The 18,682-nt window shown below is 42.4% G+C and overlaps 4 protein-coding genes across 4 annotated transcripts in view; all 4 read left to right on the forward strand.

The window, feature by feature from the left end:
* Nucleotides 1-5,197, forward strand: part of LOC142891753 (neuropilin and tolloid-like protein 1) — a 6,280-nt gene extending 1,083 nt beyond the window's left edge. Inside the window, exons 5-10 of the mRNA XM_076031539.1 lie at nt 2,808-2,849; nt 2,927-3,054; nt 3,154-3,382; nt 3,588-3,701; nt 3,787-3,931; nt 4,311-5,197. Of these exons, the coding sequence (XP_075887654.1) occupies nt 2,808-2,849; nt 2,927-3,054; nt 3,154-3,382; nt 3,588-3,701; nt 3,787-3,931; nt 4,311-4,848 (1,196 nt within the window). The 3' untranslated portion in view covers nt 4,849-5,197. The remainder of the gene's footprint in view (nt 1-2,807; nt 2,850-2,926; nt 3,055-3,153; nt 3,383-3,587; nt 3,702-3,786; nt 3,932-4,310) is intronic.
* Nucleotides 5,198-5,399: 202 nt separating this feature from the next.
* atpsckmt (fATP synthase c subunit lysine N-methyltransferase) lies at nt 5,400-7,730 on the forward strand. Its single transcript, XM_076031541.1, has 4 exons — nt 5,400-5,917; nt 6,263-6,400; nt 6,656-6,706; nt 7,005-7,730. The coding sequence occupies exons 1-4, from the start codon at nt 5,633-5,635 to the stop codon at nt 7,218-7,220; spliced, it is 690 nt and encodes a 229-aa protein (XP_075887656.1). The 5' UTR covers nt 5,400-5,632; the 3' UTR covers nt 7,221-7,730.
* Nucleotides 7,731-11,981: 4,251 nt separating this feature from the next.
* ankrd33bb (ankyrin repeat domain 33Bb) lies at nt 11,982-17,144 on the forward strand. The gene is made up of 5 exons (XM_076031257.1): nt 11,982-13,027; nt 13,916-14,045; nt 15,653-15,793; nt 15,961-16,124; nt 16,215-17,144. Exons 1-5 carry the CDS (start codon nt 12,566-12,568, stop codon nt 16,869-16,871), a joined length of 1,554 nt encoding a protein of 517 aa, XP_075887372.1. The 5' UTR covers nt 11,982-12,565; the 3' UTR covers nt 16,872-17,144.
* A 539-nt stretch (nt 17,145-17,683) lies between these two features.
* Nucleotides 17,684-18,682, forward strand: part of toe1 (target of EGR1, exonuclease) — a 314,622-nt gene continuing 313,623 nt past the window's right edge. Inside the window, exon 1 of the mRNA XM_076031591.1 lies at nt 17,684-17,695. The gene's annotated coding sequence lies outside the window, so the exon portion shown is untranslated. The remainder of the gene's footprint in view (nt 17,696-18,682) is intronic.

Genomic DNA, 18,682 nt, shown 5'->3' on the forward strand with positions numbered 1-18,682 from the left:
AATATCTGGTGCTGCTGTCATGTGTGGAACTTTTAATGATGCAACAACAACAACAACAAAAACTGTGATAAATGCATTGTACTGACTGCTCAGAAATAACTAAAAGACAGCAAGAGGGAAAAGGCAACAAGAGATGAAATTCTTTGTATTAGCTGTTGTGATTGATTAACATTAAAAAACAAAATCTTTTTAACCAGTTATTTTATTAGTCAGGAGCCTGGGTGCTCTTTATGCTGACCCACACATTTTGCTTTCACCAGTGTTATTTTTGTTTGTTTTATTTTGTATTTGTGTCCGTCAGTGCGTCAGCTAAATCTGAAAATACATTTTTTTTATTTTTAGCCTACTCAATTTTGAAGTTGCACAATGTTCTCGTTGCTTTCTCCTTCTCAGGTTCTTTCTACTATCCATCATTTCGGCATCTGTATAAATATCTATGCATCCGTCAGTGTGTCCGTTTGCCTGTTGGTGGACTGTTTTTTTTTTTCCTTTCAATTTGTATTGCGAGCACGGCAGCTGCAGCTGACAAGTATCTGACCGCACACACATGCGCATATGAATACACGCACATGCGCACACACACACACACACACACGCACGCACGCACGCACACACACACACACATACACATACACACACACACACACAGACTGGCATTTGTACCCTGACACACACACACACACACACACTGACGAGTTAATGAAAGCTTGTCTTCAGGGGAATACAGCTTGTCAGCGCTGAGCCGCAGTAGCGGCTTAAGAGTCTGGGACAGAGGCTTTATCAGCAGCAGATTTTATAGGCCACCTACACAGACAAGGAGCAAAGATTAATCTGCACGGACCCTGCCACTGAAGATCCTGCCACTGAAGACCCCGCCGCACGCCTCAATGTATTACTTACATTCTGCGTACAAACTCTGTGTTCTTCCGCAGGAGATGTTCCTGTTTTAATCCTAAACCCAACTTTAGAAGTCACTGGGTGGGGGGGGGGCGGTCTTCTACATAAACTCAGCACATCTTTGGAAAGGTTCGGGCATCACTTCAGACTCCGCTACATTTTCAGCATTCATTTCTGTTCCCACACGCAGAAACAATTGGCTCTGTTCACCTAAGAGTGTGCTGCCCCTTTAAGAGGATAGTTTTCATTATTGGCAGATCAGGACAAGCTGCTTTTCATTTGTTTAAATGAGGTGATCTTTTCTCATGCCAAATGCTAATCTTCTCCTGGTTAATTCCACCCATCAGCAATGCAGGACCCGGGTAATTCACGCACATATGCTCAAACTGTTGAAAACAAACTAAGATAGACCGTTAAACATGTAGGAATGGCATTCAGACAACAACAAAGTTTTATTTAAAACTTAGTTGTGGGCTTTTCTGTGCTAAAGTAGGAAAATGCATGATTAGATTAGATGATATTATCTAATTTCTAAAGATGCCTCTATTGCTTCCGCTAAATATGTGCAGACAACATCAGAGCAGTGAAACACTTGGTCATGCAGTAGGATGTGCAAATCACCTCACAGCGTATTTGCACTTAAGTCGTTGCTTTTCCTTCCATCATCTCTGCACATAGAAATGTTTTTGAAAAATGACAGCATTTAAATACAAAAACCCAGAAAATGTGCAAAACAATCCCCCGTCTGCAGTCTTTCCACCTGACATGCATTTGCCAAAAAGAAACACCCGTGTTCTATCACACCCAGGTAAATCTGAATTTTATAATAAGCAACAGTGTGTGCCTCCATTTTTAATAACAGGAGTGGAGGATTTGCATAAACCATTCTATATCTTGGCTTTATCCCTTCTTCACAGTTTTTTTCCCCCAATGCCAGGCTTAAAGCCGCTTGGGACACATTTACAGACATGCACACAGGCACACGCGCGTGTCCACACACACACACACAGACACACATGCGCATTCATGCATACATTCACTGAATGAATGTGAATAATCTGTCTGTTTTTCGGCCTGATGCAGGGGATAAGAAACAGAGGGGATTAATGGGGGCCGTTCCTGTGTCCAATCCATCACCTGCTCTTCTTACATCACACTGACTGACCCATGTGTGCCATCACTAATTCTAAATAATATTATATACTGGACGTTGAATTGAAACTGTGCCTCACTCACACTTAATTTGGAATTACTGCATTTAACTCCTGCATTTTTGGCTGACTTACTTGAACATGTTAATTTTTTTTTATTGAGTTGCCTGTAAATTCTTTCCCACGCAAAATTTTAAAATGGGTAACTTCCAGGAGAATCTCTTAAAAAGAAAAAAGAAGTTCCATTTTAATCACCGGCTCATTCTCCGCTGCTTGGACGTAATCTTTGTAAGCTGGTATCCATCAGGATTTTAATCCACCTAGCAAGATTCATTGGAACAAAGGTTTAGAACACAATTTCTCCTCCCGATCCGACTCCAAATGTGGGTGCTGTTCGTCTTTGATGAAAGGCTTGAGGGTTTTAGAGAAGTTCAGTGGAGGACAGAAAGAATGTCACTGGTGCACACATTATGTAAACCATGTGCAGCTGTGTTTTGTTTATTTTGTTTCATAATGTAATATTTTGGCAATATTTATATACACAAGTAAGTAAGTCTCAAGATGTAGCTGTTAAATAGTATCAAATGCGGCGGTGCGACATCTATTGCATGTGTGTGCGTGTGTGTGTGTGTGTGTGTGTGTGTGTGTGTGTGTGTGTGTGTGTGTGTGTGTGTGTGTGTGTGTGTGTGTGTGTGTGTGTGTGTGTGTGTGTGTGTGTGATCTATTTGTCATTAAAAGCATTCAAAATTATCCTTTTAGATCCTGAGTTCAAAGACCTTGGGGAACTACCATCCCTGCCTGGTGAGCACATAATCCAGTGCAACATTATTTTGTAATGTCAATGAGACATTTGTTTAACTGTAAATTGGCATTCATAGCTTGTGACTTTGAGCTCAGCGGTCCAGAGGGCTTTGTGGAGTCTATCCAGATATCTACAGAGGGCCACGCGCTGCAGACTGAGGCTGTCGACTGCAGATGGTACATCAAGGCTCCTCCAAAAGCCAAGGTCTGATTGATCAACTTGTCTCATTGACCTACAATGTAGTCGTGCTGTCGGCTCATGCCGTTTTTTTCTTCTCTCTTCTTGCCACATCGTGGCCCACAGATCTACATGCGGTTCCTTGAGTACGAGATGCACAACTCAAACGAGTGCAAGCGGAACTTTGTCGCCATTTACGATGGCAGCAGTTCAGTCGAGCACCTGAAAAATAAGTTCTGCTCCACGGTGGCCAACGATGTCATGCTGTCATCCTCGGTGGGCGTGGTCAGACTGTGGGCTGATGAGGGGAGCAGAAAGAGCAAATTCAAGATCCTCTTCACTACTTTCCACGAGCGTAAGTTTGAGACAACTTTGCAGGACAAATACGCTATTTGGACATTATCAGTCTGGCCTACTCTAGTGTGGTTCCTAATGATCTGAAATGATGATACCTTTACATTCTGCACTTCATTGTCCAATTTAACTTAAGAATGATCACTTTTTGAAACAAAATGCTTTTTTTTTTAACAGCAGTATGACTCTTGTTTTTTGCCTTTCAGCTCCATGTGAAGGAGAGACTTTCTTCTGTCACAGCAACATGTGCATCAACCACACATTGGTCTGCAATGGCATTCAGAACTGTGTTTACCCATGGGATGAAAATCACTGCAAAGGTGCGTCTAGAAAGACGCTGAGAAACGTTTCCTAAATAGCACATGTGTTGTGTTTGTAAACCTACAATATTATTTGTCAAACTAGAAAAAAGGAAACCCAGTATCCTGGACACGCTGGATAACACCAACCTGACCATTATAGGAGTAACGTGTGGCCTGGTTGTCATCCTACTCATCATCTCTATCGTCATCCAAATAAAACAGCCTCGCAAGAAATACATCATCCGCAGGTAAGTATCTACTGACTTTAGAGGATTCACATTACACCTATTTTTAGATTGTTATTATTCATCTCCGCATGAACAAATGAATTGTCCAATAAAAACCCCAAACCTCTGTAGTACTGTCATAAACAACATCCCTAGCAGTCTATTTACGACTTCCTGCTTAAAGAACTTCTGCGTGTTTCAAGAGGAAAGGGGGACAAAGGGGACAACACAAGCCACGAGGTTGTCTTATGGCACAGCAAACGCCAGGCTGGGGTTAATCAATAACTTGTTGGAGGTTGGGAGGTTCACCGGCACACTGATCACTTATAAGAAATAGCTGTTAGAAAGAATGGCTAAGAATTTGGTTGAAGATGACCTCTGAGAGTCTGTTTTCCTGCAGAGACGACTTCGACCCTGCCCTCCTCCATCCCGGCTTTGAGCCTCCTCATTATGAGCTTTGCACTCTGCGCCGGGCACCGTCGGGTGACCTGGCTGATGCTGCTCTGGCTGAAGACTTTGAAAAGTTCCACAAGCTGCGACGCTCCTCCTCCAAGTGCATCCGCGACCACCACTGCGGCTCTCAGCATGGGAGCGTGCACGGCAGCGTGCACGGCAGCCGCAGCAACCTCAGCATGAGAGACGCCACCTCCCCTGGCGAAGTGGCTGCTCTCGTGCCGCCGGGGATGGTGAACCAGCAGTCGCCGCACCTCTCCCAACACAACACGCCGGCGGGGCGAAGGAGCATCCTGGTGATGAAGCACAGCTATTCTCAGGACGGGGCAGATGGTTATCGGGGAGAAGAGGAGGAGGAGGAGGATGATTTGATGTTGGATGACGGCCCTACTACGAGCCAGCACCACATGCACCGGCATCACATGAATCACGGTTCTCTTGGCCATGATCACACTGTCCACCGCACTCTCTCCAATGACTTCTAATGCAGGCTGAAAGAAATGAGCAAATTCCAAATTCTATCAGTTCTTTTCTGAGACTTATAGTCCTCTTCTAGCTTTATCGATCAATCAGGTCTTGTTGGTGTTACACGAAATGCACAGGGGGTTTGAGCTTGTAAAACACAAGTAGGCAGGTTATAATAGAAATCATAATATATAACCACCCAGACACCAAATATATATTGTCAATATTGGTCAAGGTAACGATAGGCAGAATACAGAAAATTAATTTATTATCAAAACCAATGAAAACTGTTCCTTTACTGAATCCAGTTGCATTTTGGCTTTGTTTCATTTTTTGCAGAGTATTTATTGATGTTTGTTTCTGTTTTTGACTTCATCCCTCTGTCTGTCTAACTTATTTCTCGTTTCACTGCATCTATTTATTTATGTCATTAAATAAAAAAGTATCCCTTTGACTTTGCATGATCACATATGATTTTAATCTAAAAAAAGATTCAGCGAAGTTCATGCGACACTGCGCTGACGCGGAACTGGCGATAGGAACCTTTGTTAGCTAATATTGGTGACAGTACGGACTGTTTAACAGTTGCACAGGTCATCTCACAGGAGACATGCACCTGCATTTCAGAAGTTGTACATTTTTATTTTCAAAATACTTACATTATTACACGTCAATGTAATATTTGGCGGTCATTATAATGCACAGCAACTATAAGCTTGATATGCTCTTATGACATTTCGCGTTCGGCCTCAGAACTAGCTTAGCGAGACGAGCTAACGGAGGTGTTGTGTCGGCGGCGGCGTCATGACTCAAGGGGAGCTTTCCACCGACACAGCACAGAGTGGACAATTTTCGAGTGAGGCGAAGGAGCCACAGAGCCGAAGCCGACTTGGTATTATTGTGACAGGGGTGCTCGGAGGGTCACTGGTCGCCCTTTACGCGGTGGCGGCTCCGTTTGTCACCCCAGCACTGAGAAAAGTCTGCCTGCCGTTTGTGCCCGCCACTAGCGCCCAGGTGGAGAACGTCCTCAGGGTGCTGCAAGCCAGGTCGGGCAGCCTCGTCGATATCGGCAGCGGAGACGGAAGGATAGTAAGTGCCATGTCCTCTCAGAGTGTGTTTGAGGCGAGGATTATCCGAAGTTTATTTAGGGCACTTTAATTTAAAGGTGTTGGAATTAGTTGTTTTGATTTAAAAACGCGGATTCAAAACGAGTAGTACACTATGGCGTGTTGTAGTATGGGTAATGTAGTAACCAAAGTTCTTCACTTTCTAATGTATGTGCACCGTGTTTTAGCTTTGTTTTCAAACTACATCTGTAACATCTTCACCACCACAAAACAATTGATTCATACACTAATGAAAAAAAGACACATTTCCACAATATGTTGCCCAACATTTCTGGTTTGTTGATATGTTTTTTTTTTCCTCCTGCAGGTGATCGCAGCTGCCAAACAAGGATTCAAGGCCTCTGGTTTTGAGTTGAACCCCTGGTTGGTTTGGTATTCCCGCTACAAGGCCTGGAGAGAGGGAGTGCACCGCTCTACGGCGTTTCACATCTCAGACCTGTGGAAGGTGAGAGATAGCTGGACCCACAGCTCGATGCATTCAAGTACGCTCAATGACATTGTCATTGTGGTGCGCTTGTCTCACACTTTGTTGTCGGGCCAAGTTATACATTTTTAGCTGAAATATTTATCCAAATATGTCCACTAAGTTGATAATCCTGACAAGTCTCACGGAAATCCTTCTATTGTTATTTCTTGGCATGAAACAAATGCAGCCATTACGTATGACATTTCTAATATTTCTAAACATTTCTGTCCTCAGGTTAGCTTTGCTCAATACTCCAATGTTGTTATTTTTGGAGTTCCTCAAATGGTGAGTTTTTTTTGTGTTGTTTTCCTACTCAGTTTTAGTCATGTTGGTGTGAACAGCAGTTAGACCTTGTTTTCTTACTATTGAATGAGAATTGATAACAATTGGCTAGATAAAAATTTATAAAATTGTCTTCTCCTATTGTGAATCAAAGCCTTAAGTGACTTTTTACAGATCAGATGTGATTCAAAGCTTTTAATATTCCAAGTAGAACTGAATTGGGCTGAAACATTTACAAGCTGTTTGAGGTTATTAAGACTCCCAATGTTGATCTTCCAACTCCTGCTATCTTGGTCTTCAGATGGAGCAGCTGGAGCTGAAACTTGCCAGCGAACTACCTAGTACAGCCAAAGTGGTTGCCTGCCGCTTTCCCTTCCCTTCATGGGTCCCTGAACATACTGATGGAGAAGGAATAGACACTGTGTGGGTGTATGATGCCAAGACTTTTAAGTCACATGGACACATGGTGACCAAACGGACTTCAGAACACATGGACACAGCAAAATCACAAGTATAAGTGCATGGATTCATGGTGAATTGCCGTGGTTTGTACTCAGTGGTCTGGCAGCTTCTCCAGTGGATCTGAATGGCAGGAAGAGATTGTGCAGAACGCTGGGATTTGTGGAGTAGAATAAAAAAAAAAAAAAACCTGTTTCAAACAGGAAGTTATTTCTGTAAATGCTTGCATCTACTTTTGGTAATCGTTTCTCAGAGCTGGTAAAGAAGATGAGGAGTTGCCCTCCACCTGAATAATTGGGTGACTGATTAAATTTGAATTTTATTTGTAATGGATTGATTCCTGACCATGCAGCCAGGAGTCAAAATAAAAAGGCTGCTGCTTTAAACTTGACACAGACTTTTACTAAGCCAGTGAGGCAATCAGTTTGGTGCAACCCAGTGTGAAACAATGGCCTGGTTATTAAAGTACAAAGTGATGCAGAACCTGGGCTACAAAAACACTCTGATTAAATTCAAGATTAATGTAGTCAGATATGTCACCAAATGTTGCGCTCTATTGCTACGGAATTACGAAACAAAAAAGATACTCCACAGATTAAGTGCAGGTCATCATCATCATTATAGTCAATATTGAATAATATGCTTCCGCAGTAACTTGCATTGCCATGTTTTAAAACCATCCTTTCCAGACCATTTTGCAATCCTTGAATGTCTGGTGAATGTTTTGGGGGAAAAACATCTGCAAGTGAGTAAAGGGGGATATTGGATGCCATCTAGTGGTCAAAATACAAAGTGCAATTTCAGACGTTTCTAACCTGTTCACTCGTCAGTTGTTTTTATTCACACAGACACACACACACGTCGTTGATACGTGTTTGTTGTATACAACTGGTACAAATACAATTCAGTTTCTTTTAAATTTCTTTTAACATGAAGTAGACAAGTCCCTGGACGCCAACAAGCTGTAATAACCATTGCAGGTTGATATTTATTAGAGCTTTGAAAATACACAATAGGAGTGACCTAAAAGCTTCATGTCGGGAACTTAAGAATATGAGGATGTGAAGTGGAGTTTTGTTTTCGAATGAAAACTGATCAAAAACACAAAATCGAGACTACATGTCCCAGAATCCTTTGCTTTATTTTGCTTTTCTACTTTCTAGAGATAGATGAATACTTTATTAATCTCCAAGAGAAATTCTACTTTCTGTAGAAGGAGCCAATGTAGTTTAAGTCTGGATGAGTCATGGGCTCTGAGTCAATCAGAATTGATTTTGTTTGCGGGACTCCAGTTAAAGTGAGTGAGAGTGGAGGCTTCTTGAGTGGACTCACCTGTGGACTCACCCGTGTGTGTGTGTGTGTGTGTGTGTGTGTGTGTGTGTGTGTGTGTGTGTGTGTGTGTGTGTGTGTGTGTGTGTGTGTGTGTGTGTGTGAGAGACGAGCGACGTGTGCAGTGACATGGTGGAAAAGTGTCACAGGATTTCACTTCAAAGAATTGGCCCAGTTAGTGTGTGTGACAGTGATGCACATGACCTGTTAGAATCAGACCTGGTGAGTAGTATGCTGATGCTGACTTTGGACTCAGTATGGAGTGCCCACATGCTTAGTGACTTTGTAGTTGTAGTTTGTATTATATTTCCTACAGATTTGTGAAAAGGTTTGTTCAAATGTCCTGAATACAATAGATGCTGTAATTGCAAAGTAATGTGATATTAGCGTTTCACTCCTACTTACAGGAAGAAAAATGTCTGAAACATTCAGGAGTTTTTGCTTTTATTTAATTTTAGGAGAACACAAATTATTCTCTTTATGGAGAGGGATACATTAAACACAAACTACCGATAACCCCATTTTACTTCTCCGTCAATCACATAGAACGTAATTCTCTTTCTATTCCCAAAAGAACTGAATTGAAACGCAGACCGGTGCGAGCAAATGACGGCATTCAATATAACCAAGATGTGCAAAAGCGTCTTTAAAGCGTGATTAAATGTAACTAGTGAGAGTGACGTTTTAATCTGGCTGCTGAGATGAGGTGTCAATTTATAAACGTCTCCAGAGAAATTAAACAAATAATCCAGCAACATAACAATGAAATTGTAAGTTTCCCGATAAGTTTGTATTAAGTTCACAGAAAACCAAAAGAACTCTTGTGATTTTGTCCTCCAGAAAGTTTTTTGCCACCCCAAAGCAGTGCTGTTATGGTCCTGTTGGAGTGTTGCCAATTTTTTGGCTGGTGCCAGGAAGACATTTGGTTTCTTGTTGTTGGATGAAATGGGCAGCATCAAAAAAAGGAGGGCGTGACTCCTTCCTTTATGGAGTTGTGTTGAGAAACCCCCATAGCAACATATCTGACCTGCGACCACTCCACAGCCTCATTTAGTTCCCTGAAGACATTAATTACCAATTAATAATTCCTGGGTGCAGCCTCAAGGGCAGGCAGACCCCATGCAAAGCCCCATAATGACCCCCGTTCCCCAGGCCAACAGGTGGATTGAGAGAAAGGTCAAATGTGGAACTCACTCTGTGGTGAAATGTGGGTTTCTTGGAACCATTTAAAAAAAAAAAAGAACAAACATTTTTCACAACTATTTGCACCTCATTTAATGCGTCAGTAATATACGACCTTCAAATGTGTGTGTCTAACAGATAATTGAGACAAGTATTGGTAAGCCACCCAGTTCTGATTTGGAATCATGTCTGACACAGCACTAGCGGCTCTTGGAAATAGGATGTCAGGTTATTTCTGCTGAATCCAATTAGTCGCAGTCTTGAAGGCCAAAGAGAGATTAGAAGCATATGTGGTTGAAACAACATTTCAGTCCAAGCTGAATTAGATTTTTTTATTTATTTAACCTGATCTTAATTTTTTTGCAGACACAATAAGATCAGGCCTTTTTTTTGTGCTGATCAAACCGCAGACTAAGAAGCTGAGATTTGTCCCTCCTTAAGGAGCTCTGAAAAGATTAGTCCTGTCTCACCCAGAGTTTGATTGCTGTTTCATTTCCATTGTGACTTCAAGCCAAACCAAATGTAGAACCAACACTGATTTGGTCAGAAAAACCTTTTCAAATTTTCAGTCCTTAAAAAAAAATATGCCTACTATTATCATGATTGTATTCACAAGTTACGATTCTTTAAATGCTCCAAAAACCAGTATTGCAGAAGACTCAATAGGAGGACAGAGGGAAAGTGTATCAAATTAAAAATTTGTCATGCTTTATGACTCCTATATTAGGTTTTAATTACTTTCAAAGTGTCAGGGATTACCGTAATTATCCCCCCCTTAGGAATGTATATAATGTGGCAACATGTCAATGTCAGGCCAGGTTTGGATTTATAATTGTTTATTTTTTCCAGACATTTTTAAGTTGATGAAGCGTTCAAAGTAAAACTTGAACACTGAACAGAAAAACTAAACATACTTTTAATGAAAAGACCTTTGGCAAGTATGAAAGAATTAAATTTCATGTTTCTCACAACCTGCTGCCCAACTAGTCTGTTGCAAAACACAAGTTGAATTGCAGTTTAACATCAGCTAGCCCAAATCAAGCATGTGTTGTGACCCGGACTGATGAGCTTATGGACGCATCAAAAGCAAATCAAATCCATACGCAGTTACTTTCCCATTTAAGATTGTTTTTGTCATGAATATCTAAAAAATGCTCAGAAAATTGCCTTACTAGTGTGAAACAAGCAAGCATTCAACTTCACTGCAACACTTCTGCACAGGTTGAATTCACCAATTCACCCAATTTGCATACTTTTAGAATTTTGGAGGAGCAAATGTTTCTTTCCAATCTCGACCTACTGAATCTCATTAAGTGGTGATGTCCTCCTTCCTCCTTGGTAAATGGACTGCACTTATACAGCACTTTTCCAGCGCCTTCACGGTACCCCAAAGCGCTTTACAATGGCCTCTCATTCACCCATTCACTAACACACTCATACACATACACACTCATACTCCTTCTTATGTCATTGACTAACTATTTTTGCTTTATCCACATTAAACTAAACAAAACAAAACAAAAAAAAAACATTTTTGGTCAACCAAAATCACAACGTTATCTCACATAATAATTCTTGACTTACCACACAAGGTTTTATAAATTAGTATCTTTAAATAGTTACATTATTCACAAGTTTTGTTTAATTTGTTATCATTTGACTCTCCTGAGTGAATAACCATGGAACGATTACGGCTTCCTCTGTCAACATGCCATGAAAGTAATGTTTACACTCTGCTTTGACTGTGTTTGACTGCAACATCAGGACCGGGCCTGCTGGAAGACTGTCCCACTTCCTCCACTGTGTTCTGTAAAACAAAATCGGGTCACATGGAGAGATCCATTTTAAGCTGCTAGTGTTAAGTGCAGCTTTAGGTGAAACCACAGGGGTGGGGGAGGGGCTAGCTACGTCTTCCTTATGCTTTAACAAGGACAGATGTAGCAACTTAGGAGGTAAATGATCTAAGCAAGCAGGTCCGTGAATGATATGTTTCTCTAACATCACCATGGTCTTATGCTTTTTGTTCATGTTTCATCAATCTTTTTTTTTTTTTTTTTTGTTTTAACATTTCTATATATTAAGAGTAAAACTGTGTAGTTTTGCCAGTTAATTTCAAACTGTATCTTGACTGAAGACAAATAAATTCTGCCATCACTGCTGTGAGGGAAACATCAGAAGGGCAAGAGCCAGAGGGAGAGAGAAGGACTAAAAGGATTAAAGTGCGTCAGTTGAAGAGAATGTCTCATCCTATTGCTGGCCATCATCAAGCCAATGTTTCTCCTTGAGGAAACACGGGATTAGCGGCTCTCTGCTCTTGGTTTTGACTGCTAACCAATCCTTAGCAAGACTCTCAAGATGGCAATTATGCTGCAATTTCTGGATTACGCACCCTTGTGAAGAGGCACGTGGTCATGGCCTTTTATTTTATTTATATATTTTTCCAAAAGTTGAGTCCAGTGGGGATTTTTTTTTTCTTCCTTCGAGACCTGGAACACATGATGAAGGACTACTCAATTTGTCAGGAGCTTCTTTGGTGACTTCAATAGTTGAGAATGGGCTTCTAAGAAGATGCTTGCAACCGAACCTGTCTTGATGTCATCGACTCATGAAGTCCAAGGAAATCCTAACCACTTCCTCAGGCTGAGGAGATTTATTCCGCAAAGGATTTGGGGCAAGTGCAATGATCTGTGGTGACCTTGTTGGAAATGCTAACGGAGACAAAACGGAAAGATGTCCATAACCCCGGCAAATTCAATCATCTGTCGGTCTGTCGGGTAAAATGAGACACCGCATTGCACCGAGATAGTGGATACCACCTCAAGGACGTCCTTGAGATGTCCTTGTGCTCTGCAAGAGTTTTAAAAAGTGTGTGGCGGAAGAGGTAGGGTTTAAATGGTGGTAATAACCGAGGAACAAGGAAAAAGTGTCAAGGTTCAAGAGAATGGAGTTGCAGGACGCATGGCAGTGGATGTTGCCATGGACAACCCTACTATGTCCGTCACAGATGAAACCGGGGAAGAGTCCGAGTTGTCAGAGGACGACGATAATGGGTTTGAATCTGACTACACCCGAAACTACTGGGAAGACGAGGACGATATTTACCAGGAGTTCGAGGAGTTGGACTTTGAGTCCCTGTCGGATCACTCGGACTCCCGCAGCATCGCCTCTGATGACTCCTTCTATCCACCAGACAATTCTTTTGCGTCTCTCTTGTTCCGCCCACCGAGCCCCGACAGCCCGGAGCCCATCTCATTCTTCTACGCCTGCTGCAACAACAACACCATTATTGTCAAGATCATGATCAGGCAGGGAGTGACCGAAGAGGAAGTCAGAGAGACCGATAGAAACGGAAGAGTATGTGTCTCTGATCTTTAGTCATTTATATATCTACAGAATTTAACATATGCTTTATCTCAGTGACTCAGTTGATGTATACCATTGACCCCAAGTGGCCTTTGTCTCATCGTGTGTCAGCTGAGCCCCTTTTTTGGACACCACTGCTACATTAAAAGTGATAACCTATGGGAGGATTCAGGTTAAGCCTCTTGCAGCAGATGGGCAGTATAAACGGCACAAAGACGGTGTTGAGAAGCAGCTTGCAGTCAGGGCTGAGCTTTAAAAAGGCTCGCCAAGACAGTGACCTGAGCACTCGTCAAACATGACGAAACATAGTGGCTGAAAAGAATTTCCACATCTGGATAATTATTATTATCTAACAGAGTTTTGGTTGGTCAATAAAATCCCCTAGCTGCAAGTTTATGTCTGCATATAGTAATATTTGTCTCGTGATGGGGTGAGGGTAATGGTAGGTCACATTATAATAATACAATGTGACCTCTGACCCCTGACATCAACAAGCCTGCTTCACTTTTTGCAGTTGAATTTTTGCAAACCAAGGGCTTGGAACCAGCTGGGCTTTGTCGGTCTTGACAGTAAATTTGTAAAACTCAAACTGTCGCGTTACAAAATGTTCACCTAAAAGTGTTTAGTGTTGTGTTGAACGATTTGATGAAGGTTTGCTTGGATGTTCATCAGGAGTTCAAACAGCTAATCTGGCACAGGCAGCACATGTTCCTTTTCTGATGTGTTCAGCTGATGCGCTTTTAAGATACCATGAAAAAACAAACGTCCACTCGGATGCAAGGTGTTAAGTCAAACATTACCTGTTTGATTGAACAAACTGCAGTGTTGGCTGCGTTACAGTCAGTCGAGGAATCTCACAGTCATGTATTTTGTTTTCAGTCCGGCCTTATCATGGCGTGCTACCATGGGTACGTAGACGTGGTCATGGCCCTGGCGCAGTGCCCGTATGTTGACGTTAACTGTCAAGACAACGAGGGCAACACTGCCCTGATCACTGCAGCACAAGCAGGTAAGCACATTTCTGACCTCTTCCACCTGCTCTGCTCCACTTCTGCTCAGCCAGTTGTCTTTGCTATTATGTTTGTAAGTAATCCTTGTGTTGGTTAGCATTAAGAACCACTAAGGCAATTATCTCATTTTGAGGCCCTGGAAGAATCAACATCTGCATCTGCAGACAAATACGACAAAGTAACAATTCATTTATTTTTAATGCATATTTTTAAAGCTCTTGCATATAACTCTAACTATCCTACACACTTTCATTTTGATTCACTTTTTGCTCATTTGAAGTAAAGCTGAGGGTAAACAAACTCTGTCTGAAGATCAAGCAGGGACTGGATTCAAAAGAGTATCTGCTTAGAGTTTGCTTGGATGTTTACCAACTGTTTCAAAACTTGGGAATGATCCAAATCAGTCCGTTCACAGTTCAAATCAGGTGCACCATCATTTTTCAGGATGTTTATTATAATTATTTAAAATAGATTTTTATTTGTGTATTCCTAAAGTAATTATTGACTTTAATTTTATATTCTCCATAATCTAATATTTATTATGACTGCCAGTGAAAGATACTGCATACTTTAATACTCTAGCCCTCTTTTGATGCATAATTAACAGCGGTGGAAGTTTTAAAAAATTGGGCCAAATGAAAAACCTAAAAACAAAACTCACATTCACATTCACAGGATTCCATTTTATTTTCTCACATTACCAGCGTACCATGATATGCAATGTCATAGTCATGCAGAGCGATCAGACATGGTGTCCCAGCATTTCGTCTGCTAACGATGATGAATGGGTCTCTGCAGTCTGTGATTAATAGCTGCAGACTGCGCTTCATTTTCTGCTTCATTAAAAAGAGTATCGATTCCCTTTGGTGACAAAGTACTCTGCACCATCTCGGGGAAACAGGTGTGTGAGGCTGTGAGTCCACACAGCCGTGCCACAGAGGTAGTAAAAAATCTTTTCCAAAAGCCTTCACTACAGGTAGAAAGTAAGCCGACGTGTCGAAGAGGCGAACACTCCATATGTTCCGTCCTCCTTATCCTTCCTTTCAGCTATGCTAATACAGGTAGTGTGATTCCTGTCACGTCCTAAAACTCCTCAGTGTTTTCACTTCAACAGGATGAGAGTTTTATCAGTGTGAATTCATAAACAGCATCCTCAGTTCTGGAAATGTGCTGTAATTAGGGGGCTGACAAGATCTTGTAAAATGCGTCAGTATTTCTCGTCAACGTGTGTCAGTTGACACAATGCATATAAAAATGGTCCATACCGTTTTTATATGCATTGTTATTCGAGCTGGACACAGCTTTCAGTCACTTCTCACTTCTGAAAAGTGTTGCTTCTGTGTACTTAGTGCATAGGACATATTTTGTTTAGGCAAAAGCAGTAATAGTTGGTAGTTTGTAATGAGGACAGAATTTTAAGACTGAGCTTCAAGCTAAGGTTACGTAAAGACTCACCATAACACAGGTATAATAATAATGACTACAGTGCTACATGAATATATTCCTAAAATTTTGATGCTATCGAACAACCGTTTCAGACATTCTGGACTAACCCCTGTTACCCAGTCTACATCACACTCATGTCTTTTCCTCTCCTGGTCTCCAGGTCACATGATGATCTCAAACTACCTGCTCAACTACTTTCCTGGTCTTGACATTGAGAGGAGGAACTGTCACGGCTTCACAGCTTTGATGAAGGCGGCCATGCAGGGCCGGGCTGAGTGTGTCAGAGCTCTCATGATGGCTGGTAGGATGCAAACATTTGAAAACCTGATTTTTGGTCGCAGTTATTTTAGAAATATGGGCGACGGGCCACTCTTATCTACTTCTGTGTGTGCACTCCATGTCATTCACTCTTTGCCAAATGCTGAATATTGCAGCAGAGCTGATAAGAGTTACACCATCTCTTCTCAGGGGGTGATGTTCAAGCGCGGGACAACGGGCGCAGCATGACGCCCAGGGAGTGGGCTCTGTTTACTGGGCGATACGAGACAGCCAACATGATGCAGCATTTGATGTCGAGGCCCTGTGCAGAGCAGATCTGTGACTCCTTCTCCATGGAGTGGCCCATGTTGGAGGTTGAAAACACAAACCGCGCTTACCCCAAAAAATGTTGCCATTTTATTCATCCAAGAACTGCATAGTTATTTGTGTGTCTTGTCACGCAGGAGCTGGTGGCCAAGGCTCAAGTGCCCAGGTCCTGCTGGAAGCGACTGCTAGACCTCCTCACCTGCTGCCCGTACAGGTTCTATATTAACAACAAGGTCAACCCTATGGATGATGGCGTTTTAGAGCACATGGTTAGGATCACCACCAGCATATCCAGCCCGTTCATTGCCACAGCGTGCCGCACGTTGTGTCCAAGCAGCCCACCGAGCATTGGGAAGCGGCGTCTTGCTGTGCAGGAGATCCTGAGGAGACAGCGGATGGCTGAGCTCAAGCAAATGGGCCCAGACAGACTTAACAACTACAAACGATTTTTCCAGAACTCCCGGATCCTCCTCATTCCCAAGGTGAGGGATCGCAGGGCCAGCCTCCAGCCGCAGCTGTGGAGCAACGTGGCTGCTGCATCAACTGTGGCCATGAGACGAGCGAGTCTGCTGCCTCTGAACATGATGAGGAGGACCAGTGTGCGTCCAGGCCTGATCGTGCCCAAAGTAAGGCTTTGTAAAGCCCCAGCAGCAAACTTTGTACCTGATAAACAGAGACGAAGCAGGAACTACAACCAGCTCCAGATCCCCAAATGGAACTATAAAATGAAGGGAATAGAGAGGAGGCAAGAAGAAGACAGGAAAAGGTTGTTGCCATTAATAAGGAGGAGATGAGCGGTGACAAACAACTGTTTATATAGAAGAAATGTTCTGACGTTACACCCCAAAACTTAATGAGTGTTTATCTTGTTTTCCTTCTGTTCTGTTTTCTGAAATTGTTGCGTTTGTTGCCTTGTTTCTGCAAACATATCCAAGTTCCATTTGTCAGGCATCATTTTTGAAGTTAGCAGGAATCAATAATACACAGGGTAAATGTACACATTACCTCTTGTCAGTACGGGTAACAGTGAGGAGCAGATTGTGCTACTTGTTGTGAAATGACAGTATTTCTAGGCGACATCAGTGCAGAAAACCCAAAGACTTGCACTGTAAAACATCCCAGAAACTGCTTAAGTGTGTGAAGTGCGCTCACAATGCCCTCTAATAAACTATCCACAGACTCTTATGGTGCATTCACTCCAAATTCCATTTTTGTTTAATGATGTGAATCTATAACTGATGTGGATCAAAGAAGCAAACTCTGCTCTGCCTCAAACATCCCTTTCGAAAGCAGGAGGTGGACCACAATGGCCAACGTTGTGGATAAACAAAATCTAAATAAATGTGCATGTAAAGATGAGTTAAATGCTCTGATACAATATATCAGAAGGAAATACATCAGAACTGCTGGTAAGCACTCAACAGAAGAGCATTTTCAAACCAACTAGTGGGGAAATGAAAGAGATTCACCTGCACTGTAGTGCAGTGCTTCACAAGGGCGGAAAAACAAGAATACACAGGGTAGAAGGAAGCCAGAAACCCCCAGGATTTAGGCAGCCGTGGCTCAACATTTGATACAAGGGTTCCTTTTCACCAAAGATCTCCAACTCAGTTAGCCGGTCCATCGGGGTGGTATACAGAAACTTTGTACCCACAAGCTACGACAAAGGGCGGCTCAATTCGAATCTCCACCAGCCTTGTTGTACTATACATTGCTTTCCCCCCCATGACGATGTCATTTGCTGGTGGTCATGGCTGAGGTGAAGCTAGGAGCTGTAGTGCTCAGGGTTCACTACTAGCTCAAATTGCCTCTTCGGGGTGAGTGCGTGAAACGCTAGTTTCACAAGGCCTGTGCAGCTTAAACCAGCTATAGGGTTGTTTTTTTTTATTGTTTGCAGTGGAGCACCAAAATTAATTTAGTAAGCCTTGAAATTGCTATGATAGTCTCCGTCTATGCAAGGACACACAAGGACAGTGAAGCCCTGTGAAGATGAGTGACTGGATGCTTCATCTTATTCCCAGAGGAAAAGGATCAATGCGTGTGCTGCAAGAAACTGCATTTTTCACAGATACACGGCTGAGGCGGAATTGGGTGAGCTTATGAGCAGTATTTGACAGCTGAGCCGTGGGAACAGCTCATACAGGCTTTGTAGGGACTTTGTGGAGAATTGGAGAGGCAGAGCCAAAAATAAACAGCTTAGTGCTGGACCGTGACTTGTTGACTTCCAAATGATCACATAAGATAGCCCACCGCCACTGCACGCTTCCAGGGCTTTTCAAAACTGTTGGGGCCACAAAGGGAACGCCATCACATTCCTGTTTGCACGCATTGGCAGGAGGAACCATGAGGTGTTGCATAGCTATTGTGACTGAAGGAAGGGACGAAGGAAGAAATGGCCTTGAACTACAAAGCCGCTCTAAATAAACACTTTTCCTGCTGAGTCATGGCAGACTCTATTTTATCCCTTTGCCCCTACCACTAATCCCTACCCCTCAGTTCTGCGTAGTCAACCTCAGGGTCAGGAAGTTTAAAAAGGGAGTGTCTTCACCAGGAACAAAGATTCAGGAATTACAACAACATAATGTTATTGAAATGATTTCTTGTC

The sequence above is a fragment of the Nelusetta ayraudi genome, unplaced genomic scaffold, assembly GCF_046127955.1.
Source record: "Nelusetta ayraudi isolate G7.1 ecotype Tasmania unplaced genomic scaffold, CSIRO-AGI_Nayr_v1 ptg000033l, whole genome shotgun sequence".
In the NCBI taxonomy this organism is placed as follows: domain Eukaryota; kingdom Metazoa; phylum Chordata; class Actinopteri; order Tetraodontiformes; family Monacanthidae; genus Nelusetta; species Nelusetta ayraudi.